At 48.6% G+C, this 15,188-nt stretch overlaps 1 protein-coding gene across 1 annotated transcript in view; it reads right to left on the reverse strand.

Moving 5' to 3' along the window:
- Positions 1-271: 271 nt before the first annotated feature.
- Positions 272-15,188, reverse strand: part of ANKRD33B (ankyrin repeat domain 33B) — a 63,542-nt gene continuing 48,625 nt past the window's right edge. Inside the window, exons 3-4 of the mRNA XM_049767934.1 lie at positions 5,937-6,077; positions 272-1,147 (exon numbers count right to left, since the gene is read on the reverse strand). Of these exons, the coding sequence (XP_049623891.1) occupies positions 324-1,147; positions 5,937-6,077 (965 nt within the window). The 3' untranslated portion in view covers positions 272-323. The remainder of the gene's footprint in view (positions 1,148-5,936; positions 6,078-15,188) is intronic.

The raw sequence follows: 15,188 nt of genomic DNA on the forward strand, positions 1-15,188 counted from the left end.
TGAAACAAAGGGTCTCCCAAAAACGTATCAAACCGTCTTTAGTAAAATCCTGCAAAGATTCAACATACAAAATGGTACAGAAAATGCCCTTGGGAAAAAAAGAAATTAGTCTCCAAACTGTCTTAAGTGAAGTTTGCAAGGTGGACGGTTAGGCAAATCGTTTGTCAAAAATTTCACTGCTGAGGTGGGGTTGGGGGTGGGTGGCGTCCATTTTCCCCTTGGGTGTAACCTGAACCAGCAGGTCCCGTTTCTAGGGACGCCACCCCCCTCTGTGCATCAGGTGCTGTGCGCTTTTGAGGGGGTCGGTAGGGGGCCAGACCCGGTCACGTCCTTTTCCTCCAGCGCGGTGCCCGTTTTTCCTTCTGCGCCTCTGCCAGGCGCTGCCTCTCCGCCTCCTCCGCCTTCCGCTTCTCCTCCTTGGCCTCCTTGTAGCGCCACTTGGGCAGCTGGAGGTGGGCGCTGTCCTTGCTGGGCTGGCGCTCGGGCTGATAGGTGGGCGCGGGCGCCTTGCTCACGCGCACCCGGGGGATGACCACGCCGGGACGCACGCTCCCCTTTCGGAGGCGCTGTAGGGTCCGGAGACTGGCCTTGCGCGGGGCGCTGCTGCTACGGGGCTGCGGGGAACCCAGGCCGGCCTCGGGGGTCCCCTCTCTGGAGTCCCCCAAGGTATGCGACGCCGGCAATTGTGGCTGACCGCTGAACCCTTGGTCCTGCTCCGGGGCCCCTGCGCTCCTGCGCGCTCGGATCTCCAGGATCTCCTGCACAGCCAGGCGTCGCTTGCCCACGCAGGGCGGGCTGTCGGGGCACACAGTTTGGCAGCCGATGGCCACTGCGGGGCTGTAGTGGCTGGTGGTCATTCTGACCATGTGGTCCAGGACCCCGCCGTCCTGCAGGGCGCGCGCGCGGGGGCTGAGCGCGGCATGCAGGCAGCGACTGAGGCGCTGCAGGCAGGTTTTGGAGCTGGGGGGTTTCGCAGCTCCATGCAGGGCGAGTGGCAGCTCCGGCTTGTACTTGTCCCCAAACTGCTCCGGGCAAGGCCGCTCCAAGAGCCGCTGGATGAGTCGCACTGCCTCCAGGCGCCCCGTGTAGGCGGCCCACTCCTGGGATGACATCCCTCGGTGCGGGTCCCTCGCGTGGACATCCGCTCCTGGAAAAGACCAAGCAAAACGGGAATGGGAGAGTGGGCCCGAGCAATAGCACAGCGGGTAGGGTGTTTGCCTTGCACGTGACTGACCAGGATTCCATCCCAGGAGTGACTCCTGAGCACAGAGTGAGGAATAACCCCTGAGCGCCACCGGGTATGGCCAAAAAATAAAAATAACTCCTTAGCTTGGATAAGCCTAGTGCACTTGTCTAAAATATGACTTCTCTCCTGCGTTAAAGTCTAAGGTCATGGGCCAGAATTGTGGGAGGGCACAGTTTCCCTTGCATGCAACTGACCCTTGCAAGTCATGATCCCCAGTTTCCTGAGCCTGTCAGGAGTAATTTCTAAGGAGTAACCCCCAACAGTCACCAGATATAGCGCCCCCAAAAGTTTCAATTCATTATTTAGAGGGGGAGGGTAGTGTGGGCCACCACTGGCTGTGTTCAGAGCTTCCTCCTGGCTCTGCACTTGGGAAATCACTCAGAGTACCAGGGTACCATATGGGGTGCCAGGAATCAAAACCAGGTTCAATGCACACAAGACAAGTGTTTTAGCCTCTGCACTCCCATGTTCATTGCAGCTTAATTTATAATAGCCAGAATCTGAAAACCACCCAATTGCCCTAGAACAGCTGAGGACCGAGAACAGATGAGTGTCTAAAGACACTGTGGTACATCTACACAATGGAATACTATGCAGCTGTGAAGAAAAATGAAGACATGAAACTGGTGTATATGTAGATATATATGGAGAGTATCATGCTGCATGAAATGAGTCAGAGGGAGAGGGATGGACATAGAATGATCACACTTAGTGTTATAAGAAAAAAGATAGAAACAAAAAAATAAAACAACAAAAAAAGAAAAAAGATAGTACAGTAAAAATATCCAGAGACAATATAAATGATGGTTAGGGTTAGTTATGCAGTTAGGACTGGGAAGGGACCACTAGAAATAATCACTGAATTGAAAAGAAGTTAAGTGATAAACAGGATATCCCTTCAGTATTTAAAACCAGTGTCTAAAAGGAAAGAGGGAGAGGAGAAAGAGGAGGTGATAGTGGAGGAGGAGGTGGTGGTGGTGATGGAGTAGAATGCGGAAAGAAGGGGAAGGGGGAAAAGAGGAGGAGGAAGAGGAAGAGGAGCAGCAGCAGCAGTAGTAGCTCTCTTTTTAGCCCCATCCCTAAAATTGACTGGAACAACTGTCTAAGTGTCCCACATGGTACCTGGAAGGTGTGGTTGGCTTCAACAAAGAGCTGCCTATGGCAGATCTTGCCCAGTGCGCTGAGAACCTTAAGGGCCAAGCTGAGTGTTTTTGGAAAAAAACAGTGTCACTCCCTCTTGGGCAGCCAACCTGGCCTGCAGATCCCAGTTCTCGCCTCCCAGAGCCTCAGAGCCAGCTCCCCTAACTCATCTCTCAGTCTAACGCTCCTTCCAGACTGAGTTTCTCTAATGACCTGACTCCTCTCTCCTCAGGCTCCATGAACTCTACAGTCATTTTCCCTACAAACTACCCTGACCCCTGTTTTCTCCTCAAATAGCATTAATTTCAGCTTAATTGGAACTACCCTGACCCCTGTTTTCTCCTCAAATAGCATTAATTTCAGCTTAATTGGATGGCATGATGGTCATCTTTAGTTCCAGAGGATAAGAAATGACTCTGGGGGCCGGGTAGGTGGCGCTGGAGGTAAGGTGTCTGCCTTGCAAGTGCTAGCCAAGGAAGGACCGCGGTTCGATCCCCCAGTGTCCCATATGGTCCCCCCAAGCCAGGGGCGATTTCTGAGCACATAGCCAGGAGTAACCCCTGAGTGTCAAACGGGTGTGGCCCAAAAACCAAAAAAAAAAAAAAAAAAAAAGAAATGACTCTGGAGGAGCCGGAGAGAGAGCATGGAGCTAAGGCATTTGCCTTTCATGCAGGAGGTCATCGGTTCAAATCCCGGCGTCCCATATGGTCCCCCGTGCCTGCCAGGAGCAATTTCTGAGCATGGAGCCAGGAATAACCCCTGAGCACTGCCGGGTGTGACCCAAAAACAAAACAAAAAAAAAAAAAAGAAGAAGAAGAAGAAATGACTCTGGAGCCAGGGTGATAGCACAACATTGTCAAACCAGGTTTAGTTCTCAGCATCCCATATGGTCTTCCCCAGCACCATCAGGAATGACCCCTGAGCACAGAACCAGGAGTAACCCCTGGATGCCTCCAAGTGTGGTGAAAATAAATAAATAAATAAATAAATAAATAAATAAATAAATAAATAAATAAATAAATAAATAAAAATGACTCAGAAACTGCTTTTGAATTTGTCTTAGCCCCATTTGATACTCACAGAGTTGAAAAAATCGTCCAGGGGTTCAAGTTCTGTTTTGTCATATTTCCACTGAAAAAGCCAATTGGGAAACTGGGGCAATTATTCAGTCTGGGAGTCCCCCAGGGCCTGGTCGGCAGTGGGCCAGAACCCTAGGAAATCAACACAGGTGAATAAAAGAAGGAGATGGAGACCCCCCAGTGGCTCACCAACCTCTGGGCAATACACCCTCAGACCCAGACTCTGGGCCAAGAAGGCTCTCACTCGAGTTCACCCATTTATGCTTGGAATTGGGTGATGCCTTCAAGACTAGCCTTGTGAGAGCGGTGGTAATTATTTGGAACTGAAAATCAGGATGAAACTCATTAGCTCGGGTCCAATTTATACACTGACAAAAAAATGAAAAAGAGACAGTCAAAGTGTCGTGGCAAAAAATAGATGACACATTAAACCTTAATTAATTGCATGTCACTTAAAAAGGAACAAACTGCAAAATTAAAATCTTAATGAGCGTGGCTCGAAAGAGACATTTTTCACATGCTAATGGGAAAGGAGAGAGACGGCTGCAGGCGTGAGAACTGCTCACATCTGGGGTCTGGCGTCTCTTGGAACAAACTTTGGAAATAAAAGAGCTCTGGTGGCAGAGACACATGGCTGGTGGTGTTACTCAGAAGGTGACTATTAGCAGTTTATGTGTAAACCATAAATTGTGGAAGGCAAATCTGGATGATGAATGTTTTTCACACAAGCCTTTTAGGACACCCAGAACTTCTGGAAGACCAGTTTCTCCCCCTAGGAGCCTGTGGGCTGCCCTCTTCCTCCTCCTCTTCTTCTTTTTCCTTCTCCTCTTCTTTCCTCTTCCTCCTCCTCTTCCTCTTCCTTCTCCAGAATCCAATGCTCCCAGGCTCAGTGCTCTCCAAACAAATAAACCCCGAGCACCCAACCTTCAGTCCATAGCTACTCTTTTCACTGTTTGAGCTGCTAATACAAACACCCTCTATTTTAGGGACTCTCAAGGCCGAGATAGTCCATAATTTGTATGCAGAAACCCATTCTGTTATTGTTTTGGTTTTCGGGCCACTCCTGGAGATGCTCAGAGATTACTGGGCCTAGTTTGTTATTGTTTTGGTTTTTGGGCCACTCCTGGGGATGCTCAGGAATTACTCCTGGAAGGCTCAGGGGACCATATAGGATGCTAGGGATGAAACCTGGGTAAACTGCGTGCAAGTCAAATGCCCTTCCCATTGTGCTATTGCTCTGGCCCAAGAAACCTTAGTTTTGATCCCTGGCACCCAACAGGCCCCAAGCAGCAGTAGGGGTGACCTCTAAGCAATGAGATTAGTGAACACTAAAGCAGCTAGGTGTGACTCCAAACCTCCAAAATATTCCTCTATTTCATTCAGGGTGGTGGTGACCTAATTACTCAGCTTTCAGTTGGTCTGATAGTGGAGCAAACACCCCCTAAATATGTCACATTCAGAAGGCACTGGGCTGTCTGTGAAATTGATGTCTGTGAAGTTATTTGAGGATGGAGTAGGACACAATAAATAGAAACTGAGGCCAGAGCAATAGCTTAGCAGTAGGGTGTTTGCCTTGCAGGCAGCTAACTTGAGAGACGGACCCAGCATCCTATATGGTCCCATGAACCTCCCAGGAGCTTTTCTGAGCACAGAGCCAGGAGAAACCCTTGAGTGCTTCTAGGTGTGACTTAACCCTCACCCAAAAGGGAGAAACTGAGTCTCCTGTTGCATAGAGCTAACATTTGTAGGGAAGCCTAGTAGACTACACGAATTGATCTCTGGCATCAAATGTTTTTCCCTGAGCACAGAACCAGGAAGCACCCACCAGTGGCTACGAGGCTGCAAAGTTGGGGTGGGGTGTCACCCCCTTTAAGAAACGCTGACCTGGGGCTGGTGAGGTGGCGCTAGAGGTAAGGTGTCTGCCTTGCAAGCGCTAGTCAAGGAACGACCAAGGTTCGATCCCCCAGCGTCCCATATGGTCCCTCCAAGCCAGGGTCAATTTCTGAGTGCTTAAACCAGGAGTAATCCCTGAGCATCAAACGGGTGTGGCCCAAAAAACCAAAAAAAGAAAAAAAAGAAAGAAACTTTGACCTAAATCCAGCTGGTATCTCATGGTGAAGGGCCACGCCACCTCCAGCTCTGTGAAGGGGGCAGAGACAGGCACCTCAGGGCATCCCTCACCCTGTGCAGAGGACAGGGTGAGAGGCCAGACTGAGCACTGCTGAATGAGGGATTGGGGGGGGGGGCAGTGAGCAGGAAAGACACTTGCAGCCCAGGACTGCCAGAAATGTGTTACCCACCTGTGGATGGCAGTGATGGCTTGTGGTGTTTTTTGCTCAGGACAGACAGACTGAGAAGCAGACAGGTGAGGGGATGTACAGGAGGGTGGGATCCCACTATGTGGCTTCCTTCTGCACCCCCCCTCACCTCCCAGGATGAACACAGGCACACTCAGTGCAAGGGACCCTTACCTGCCAGCATGAGCGCCCGAACACACTCGGTACGACCCTGTAGTGCCGCCTTCATGAGTGCTGTGAAGCCCAGTGCATTCCTGCGCTCCAAATCCAGTCCAGGGAAATAGTTGAGCAGGTGATGCGTGATGGCTGAGTGGCCTGCAGAGAGGAAAAAGGAGAGGGTGTGTTCAGAGGGGAGGGAACCCCAGGTCTGGGAGAGGGGCCCCATCAGCCTATGTGAAAGGCTTCCATGGGTTCCAGTAGATCCACCTTGGTTGCCTCACTTGACAGCTGTTGGAGGGAGTATTGGAGAGTTGGGAGTGCTGGGCCTCCTGCAGGCAGGTGCAGGCAGGTGGGGTCCAGGGTGCTTTCAGGGTCATCTTCCTGCACTAAGACGAGATTTGTCCAGAGCCTGGACGGGGGAGACCCACCTATGTCTGCACTCCACTTCTACGGACAGACAGATGTTTCAGAGGCTGAGCTGTTCCCTGTCTCACACCCATGGTCACATGGTTACACTCACACTCAGTCACATGGTCACACTCAGACACACAACCACACATACATAGTCACATCCACAGTCACACATCAGCTGGTCACAACACAAACATTCAGTTGCACACTCACTCACAGTCACATTCACACAGTCACACTCACACACTCTCATCCACCCATGATGTCAACAACACGTGGAGGAAGTGTGAGTCAGTAGTGGGCATGAGGGGTGGGAGAGATAGTAGAGTGGTCAGTGCACTTGCTGATCCGGTTCAATCTTCAGCACCCCACATGGTCCCCATATGACCCTCCTGCCAGGAGTGAGCATGGCTGGGGGTAACCCCAAAACCAAACCAAAAGCCTTGAGCTTGGCCCAAGTGTGACCCTAAAACCAAGCCAACATGAAGGGCTTGGACGCTAGCTCCCAGTACCGGCACCAAAGTACAGCAACACCCATGCCTGCATGGGTCTCTCCTAAGCAGAGAGCTGCAGGGCCAAGAGTGGGGTGTTGGGATACAGGGGTGCCCCACACTCTGGGCAATCTACCCCTGGGTTTGAGCCACAATCTTTTCAGGACCAAGTACTTGTCCTTTTATTTTTTCACTTAAAAAATGTTTTTACTTAAATCATTGTGATTTTTTTGTTTTGTTTTGTTTTTTGGGCCACATCCGGCGGTGCTCAGGGGTTACTCCTGGCTGTCTGCTCAGAAATAGCTCCTGGCAGGCACGGGGGACCATATGGGACATCGGGATTCGAACCAACCACCTTTGGTTCTGGATCGGCTGCTTGCAAGGCAAACACCACTGTGCTATCTCTCTGGGCCCTAAATCATTGTGATTTACAAAGTTACTCACTCTTTCGCTTCATAGTTTTGATTTAGATATAAAATATTTCAGTAAAAATTCCATCACCAGTGTCAACCTACCTCCACCAATAGTCCCAGTCTCTATCCCAGATCTCCACTTTTGCCACAGCCTGCTAACATAAAGGACCCCTCTTTTTATTTTTTGGGCCACACCATGCAGTGCACAGGAATGATTCCTTTGAGCAATTCTTTTTTTTTTTTTTTTTTTTTTTTGGTTTTTGGGTCACACCCGGCAGTGCTCAGGGGTTACTCCTGGCTCCATGCTCAGAAATCACTCCTGGCAGGCTCTGGGGACCATGTGGGATGCCAGGATTCCAACCAATGACCTTCTGCATAAAAGGCAAATGCCTTACCTCCATGTTATCTCTCCGGCCCTAAGCAATTTATTCTTAAAACTCATTTAGTGGGCCGGAGAGATAGCATGGAGGTAAGGTGTTTGCCTTTCATGCAGAAGGACGGTGGTTCGAATCCCGGCAACCCATAAGGTACCTCGAGCCTGCCAGGAGTGATTTCTGAACATGGAGCCAGGAGTAACCCCTGAGCATTGCCAAGTGTGACCCCCCCAAAAAAAACTAATTTAGCATAGTGCAAGGACAGGGGTGAATGTGTGGGTGCTGAGGGAACCCTCTCCATGTGCTGTGAAGCCTAGAGCAGAAGGGACTCCATTTTGTCAACCCAAAGGTAAGTTTCTATTTAAGGCTAAAAACGCTAAGTTTTCATTTAAAGGCTAAGTTTTTATCCCAACAATAATGATGCAGGCCCCAAGGCCCTCTAAACTACAATATACAGCCCTAGACATAGGGCCATAAAAGGACATGATTAAACACCCTAGAAACATCATAGAAAGGGTCTGAGCAATAGCATAGCAGTCGGGTATTTGCCTTGCATATGGCCAACCCTGGACTGACCCTGGTTTGATTCCTGGCATCCCATATGATCTCCCAAGCCTGCCAGGAAAGAAGGAAAGGGAGAGAAGGAAGGAAGGAAGGAAGGAAGGAAGGAAGGAAGGAAGGAAGGAAGGAAGGAAGGAAGGAAGGAAGGAAGGAAGGAAGGAAGGAAGGAAGGAAGGAAGGAAGGAAGGAAGGAAGGAAGGAAGGAAGGAAGGAAGGAAGAAACTCCCTAGACAACAGTGAATCAACCTAAAGGAATGACTTCATGCTTCCCTGCTTCTAGTCTTATATAGCCTGCCTGTGTCCCCCTGGGGGGTCACCTGCTGGAGGTAGCCCTGATTGGTCAGTTTGTAACTTACTGGTTGATGGAATAAAGTTTTGCTTTGCTTTAATTCAATTGTGTGGCCTCCAGACCCTAACATAGGGACTCTTCCAGTAGATAGAATAAGGCAATTGATTCAAGTCCCACAGGGCCTGTTCTAGTCTTGTGAGTCTAGTCGTGCAAGTTCTAGTCTTGCAGACCCTGAGATCTGATGCTCCACTCCTCCCTCAGTGGATCTTTGTGGGTTCGAGTCCCACAGGATCCAAGATTGTTTGGTTTTGTTCTTGGACTCTGGACCCTACAGTGCTACCCAAGCCTTACTGGGTGCAGATCATTGTGTTGGGGCAATGAAGATGGTGGCAGACAGATCCCCAGGGACCAAGGAAGAGGACAAAAATCATCAACCAAAGGCCACTGCATACCAGTAGTGGGCAGGGGACTGGCTGACCCAGAGAAAAGTCAAGGGGGACCCAGGGTCTCCCTCCAGGTCCCCTACCCTGTGAATGGTCTATACTCTTTTTAAAAGAAGGATTGGGATGCAGGGTTAGGAATCCAGGGCTATGGGTGGGATTCTCAGCCAGTCCCAAGGATTTTTCCATTTGATGGGACTTTCAGGGCCCCAGTTGGGAAATTTTCTACTTTTCTGTCTTGACATCACCTACATCCTGGGTTCAAAGGGAACAGAAACCACAAGGGAAGCCCCTTGGTTTCCATACCTCACTCCCAAATATTCCCTGTGTCCATAGGCAGACTCAGAGGGGACCTCATGGAAGAAATTATTTCTCCTTCTGCTCCAGAAGCTTTTATTCTATTGCTTTTGCAGAAGATGAAAGAGTGGCACTGGAGCCATAGCACAGCGAAGAGGGCATTCACCTTGCAAACATGTGGCCAACCTGAGTTCAATTTCCAGCATCCCATAGGATCCCTGAGCCTGCCATGAGTGATCCCTAAATACAGAGCCAGGAATAACCCCTGAGCACCATCAAGTGTGGCTCCCAAACAAAAAAAAGTAGAAGATACTGGATTGGTGCTGGGAGCTAATCCAGGGCCTCAATATGTATCAATTATCTACTCTACTGCTGAGCTGCAGCCTGACACGTCCCCAGTACCCCAGCACCCTGACATCCTTCCCACACCTCAATCCACCCTGAACCCACTCCTGCGCCCTTCTCTGCCTCCTCTTCTTTGCAAATCCCTGCCCATTAGATGGCATCCATGCCCCCAAACAGCCCAGTGTCCCCTTTGCCCTGTGACTTCCCACCTGCCAGTGGGACACTTGCAGGGGCTCTGCAAGTGGAGCTCAAAGATCCTTCCAGGCCAACCTCCCTCTCACACATGGACCCTAGATATGTCTGGCCAGGCTTACTCAGAGACCCCAGGGAAGAGCCAAGAAATGCACCCAGGGTTATTCCAGCTCATAGCATCCTAGGACAAATGAGGTTTCCAGCTCCCCTTGGATACATAAGCAAGAGTGACTTTTCAATGGGCAGACCCCAGTGACCCATGCACATGTGAGCAATTAACTCAGTAGTTTAAGATTTGGGAGCCTTTGTTTTTGTTGGGTTTTTGTTTGTTGGCCAGTAGTGGCTTCCTCCCTCTTCTCGTGTTCTGTCCCGTAGACACGCAATGACCACATACAAACATGCCAGTCTATTGTACCTTCCCAAGGCCACATGGGGAGCCTGGGTTTCGAACGGGAGTTGACTACATGTAGGGCAAGTATCCCACCCTCTGCACTACCGCTCTAGCTCTGAGTACTCAGTTATGCTGATGCTCACAGTAGCAAATTTCCCCAAATCTGTTTCTGAAAACGAAAGTGGCCAGACATGCCCAGGCAGGTCAGTCACAAGAATTCACTCATCGAGATTCGCTACCGACCGACCCAACACTTTAGTGAGAGTCAGTTATTGATGGAGAGTCTCATGGCAAGGAAAGGAAATGGCTCTGCTCTTAGAATCAGACCATGAAAGATTCACTGGTCTGATGGCAGCTTCTCAGCAAGTCTCTTTCCAGATGAGGCCAGTAGAGGGAACTGTTGGCTTTGGAAAAGTGTCAACCACCAAGGCTGCAGGAAAGAACGTTCATCCAGGAGCAGGGCTCAGGAACCTGAGAAGGGGAAAGGGAGGGCATGGAAAAGGCTGGGGAGGTGTCTGATGTAGGAGACTGAGGAGGTGTCTGATGAAAGAGGCTGGGAGTGGGGGGCACGATTCTGATGGAGGAGGAGGCTAAGGGCATGTGTCTGATGAGAAGTCTGGGGGTAAGTTCCTGATGGAGGAGGCTGAGGGCACATGTCTGATGGAGGGAAGGTGTCTTGAGTTCATTTTACAACAGGTGGTGTGACAAAAGGACATAGGGGAGAGTAAATGAACATGCAAGGAGTCTGTAGTTAGTCCCATGACAGTATACTTCAAGGGTGGAGAAACCCTGTATCTCTTAGGCCAAGGGAATTCCCTCTCTAATTTCCCCAATATTTACTGTGCCTATGGGGGGGGGGGAGAAGCAGCACAAAATAATTTTTTATTTATTAATTTTTTTGGTTTTTGGTTTTGTTATTGTTGTTGTTTTTATTTTTTTGCGCTCTTTTTTGTTTTTATTTCAGGACCGTGGTTAGTGCTTATTGGATTTTTTGTTTGATTTTCTTTTTGTATTCTTGTGGTGTTTCCTCTTCCTTTTTCCCTTTCTTCCCTCAAACTTATGTTGAGAACTTTTAAGGACTCCACCCATTTTTGGCTTGTTTGAGTTCTACCCCCATTTTATTGCTTTTCTTTTTTTCAAACAGAACCACATAACTTGAACCATCTTGTTCCACCTCTCAAATTGAGGAGGAAATAATTGAGTGTACCAAGACCAAACATTTGTATGATCACTAAGTAGTAATAAAAATGATTGGACTTAAACACTAAATCCAAAGCAAACGACAAAATAATTGTTACCCAATCTACAACAAGCTAGACACAGAGGGGACCACTTATACTAGCATCCTGAGGGGTAAAGGAGAGGGATATGGGTGCAAGCTGGAAACAGGGGTGGAGGGAGGACAACTTTGGTGATGGGAATTCCCTGATTCAATGTTAATATGTACCTAAAATATAACTGTGAAAGATATGTAATCCACTTTGGTCAAAATAAAAACTATTATTATATAAAAAGTAAAAAAGAAAACAGGCGGGGTGGTGTGGACCAGGCGGCGAGGTTGTGGGAAATGAGTTTCCAACAAAAGAACATATGTCAAGGTTGGAGACTGCCCAGTCATTAGTAATGATGGAGCAGCAGAAACTGAGTCAAGGGAAACATTCAGGAAGAATCAAGACAGGAGCTTCACCAGAGCACTTTTGGGCATGGTCCCAAACCTTCATCCAGAGAGTGCCCACAAGGGATATGAGCCCAGCAGACAGCCCCTGGCAGGAGAAATCTCTGCACCCCAAACTCCCCTGACTCAGGGCTTAGCCATGCTCACAGCCTTCAGGGAGTCCTGGCACTCAGAGTGCCAGAAGGGGCTGGTCCTGGAACTTCCCTCACACCTGCCTGGCCTCATCTCTTATCCTATTGCAGCTGTTTCCCCACTCCCCACCCCTCTGTCTCAGCACATCTCCTCCCCTCTCAGCACCTCAGCACCGTGCAGAAACTTCCTTGCCTCTTCCAGGAATTCCGTGGAGCCCACCTGGATCCCTGGCAGACAAACCCAGTGTCACCTCGATGTAAACTCAATCTTGGTACTGTTACACACCAACCTGTCCCACTCTAAGACACTGTCAGATACAAGGGTTAAATCACAGATTCTTTGGTTTGGCTTGGGATTTTTTTTTTTTTTTTTGAACTACACTTGGGATTGTTCAGGGGTTACTACTGGCTCTGCACTCAGACCTCATTCCTGGATTGCTCAGGGGACCATCTAGAATGTGGGGAATCGAACCCAGGTTGGCCATGTACAAGTATGCCCTCCCCACTGTTCTATAGTTCAGCCCCTACATTGTAGCTTTGCCCCTCCTCTCTCTGTAGCTTTGGAATTAAGAAATACTTTATCGGGGGGCTGGAGAGATAGCATGGAGGTAAGGCATTTACCTTGCATGCAGAAGGTCGGTGGTTTGAATCCCAGCATTCCATATGGTCTCCTAAGCCTGCCAGGAGCGATTTCTGAGCATAGAGCCAGGAGTAACCCTTGAGCACTGCCGGGTGTGACCAAAAACCAAAACCAAAACCAAAAACAAGAAATACTTTATCAGGGCCAGAGCGGTGGTGCAAGCAGTAAGGCGTTTGCCTTGCCTATGCTAGCCTGGAACGAACCATAGTTTGATCCCCTGGTGTCCCATATGGTCTCCCAAGCCAGGAGCGATTTCTGAGTGCATAGCCAGGAGTAACTCCTGAGCGTCACCGGGTATGACCCAAAAAACAAACAAACAAACAAAAAAAACGAAATACTTTATCTTGATGGATCATTGTTACGACAGGAAAGTTAGAAACAGAAGCAGAAATCTAAGCACAGTAACCAGGAGGCAGCCGGGGAAGATGGATGTCATAAATCATCATTTATGACTCAGAACAGACAGGACCCAAGCCTACCTGTTACTTCAGCAGGAAGGCAAGTGGGGCTGCCTAAAGAATTAGCAACTTAATAAATGTCTCTATAGGGACTGGAGCGATAGCACAGCAGTAGGGCATTTGCCTTGTACATGGTCAACCTTGACAGAGCTGGGTTCAATTCCTGGCATCCCCCATGGTCCTCCAAGCATGCCAGGAAAGATTTCTGAGCACAGAGCCAGGAGTAACCCCTGAATACCATTGGGTGTGGCCCAAAAATAAATAAATGAAAATAAAATAATTGTCTCTATGAAATATAATGCAGGATGGATACATCACAGAGAGCCATCTAAGTCCCCTACAGTACTCCTCCTGTTTTCATGTATCTTAGTGTATTCTGGTAGAATAATTCATTAAAAAAGAAACTCTTATGAGGGCCAGAGCAATGGCGCAATGGTAGGGCGTTTTCCTTGCACACGGCTGACCTAGGACAGACCTCGGTTTGTTCCCCCAGCGTCCCATATGGTCTCCAAGCCCCTAAGTCAGGAGCGATTTCTGAGAGCAGAGCCAGGAGTAATGCCTGAGCATCACCGAGTGTGACCCAAACACCAAAAAAGAAAAAACCTAACAAACAAACAAAACAAAACCTCCTATGAAAATGCTCTGTGCCCCTGCTCTAGACTGCAATTTCAGGTGCTTACACAGTTGCAATCTGTCTTGACATCACATGATTTAACCTCCTTGCTTTCTCGACTAATGATGTTTTGGGGGATGACTGATTATGGGAATTAATCAGGTTACAACAGCAAAAAGCCAAGCGCAGGGGCCAGCAGCTGCATTAGCTCCTCTATTCTGCATCTGACCCCCCCCCCTTTTACCACTGGTCCTTGCCCACCAGGTAGCTGAGGTATTTTAGCCCCACCCCCCACACACCCCATGATCAGAGCCCATTGGGGGATGCTGGGCTTGGGTTTCTCTGTCTCTCCACCACTGGTTATCAGATCTGCCATGAATTCATCTCTGCATCGCTAGGCCCAGAGCTGGGGCTAAGCCAGAGCTCAGTAATAAGGATGAACCGGTGAGGGCCAAGCTCCTGGCATCATCCCTTTCAGCCTCAGATTGGGACTTTCCAAGCTTAGTATGTCGGGCTGAGGGCCAAGCATCATACCTGAAACCAGCAGGGGTGGACATGTGTGAGTGAGAGAATGAGCCCTAGGTATTTTCTGGGCTGTGTGGGGCCCCACCTTGATTGGAACGTGGCAGTGCCTGGCACAGGCTGCTTGGTCACATTCTCCAGAGACTTCTCCCCCAGGAAAAGGAGGAGACAAGATGTACTGGAGGAAAGTTGTGAAGAGGAGAAAACAATGGCTGCTCATACTTCCCAGATAGCCTGGTCTAAGCTGGTATCTCTGTGGTATCCTCAGAAAGTATGGGGGAAGACTCCCCTTTCTTTTTTATTTTAATTTATAAATAAATTATTTAATTGAATCACTGTGAGATACATAGGTAAAAAAGTTGTTGATGACTGAGTTTCAGCCACACCTTCACCAGTGCACATGCTTCTTTTGTTTCTTTCCTTCCTTCCTCTTTCTTTTTTCTTTCTCTTCTTTCTTTTCTTTCTTTCCTTCCTTCCTCTATTCTTTCTTCTTCTTCTTCTTCTTCTTCTTCTTCTTCTTCTTCTTCTTCTTCTTCTTCTTCTTCTTCTTCTTCTCCTCCTCCTCCTCCTCCTCCTCCTCTTCCTCCTCCTCCTTCTTTCCTTTTAGACACTGTGTTTGCAATATTGTTTCTGAAGGAGCACCCTGCTTCTCACTTTAGCATTTTCCCTTTCTGCATGAACTACAACAGCCCAGCGCCTCACCACCATACCCTACACCTCCGACAGAAACAGCCCAACTCTTTGACTTAACTTTATCAAATTGCCAATACACCTAATTTGTTTTAGATCTATAAATTCTGGACACCTCAATATCTTGTAGTGTCAACCTAATAGTATCCCAGGAAAGTTGATGGAGATGTTCCATAGAAATCTATCCACCTCAGTGAACCTAAACAGTAACATAAATGGGTCAACTAAAAGCAACCACAACTGGGTAAAGTCTTAGATGATGACTTTAATAACACCATGGAGAGAGCAATTATTTCTAATTGATCTTTGTTGAACTAAGATTTGATAATTTCAG

This window comes from Suncus etruscus, chromosome 2 (genome assembly GCF_024139225.1).
Source record: "Suncus etruscus isolate mSunEtr1 chromosome 2, mSunEtr1.pri.cur, whole genome shotgun sequence".
In the NCBI taxonomy this organism is placed as follows: domain Eukaryota; kingdom Metazoa; phylum Chordata; class Mammalia; order Eulipotyphla; family Soricidae; genus Suncus; species Suncus etruscus.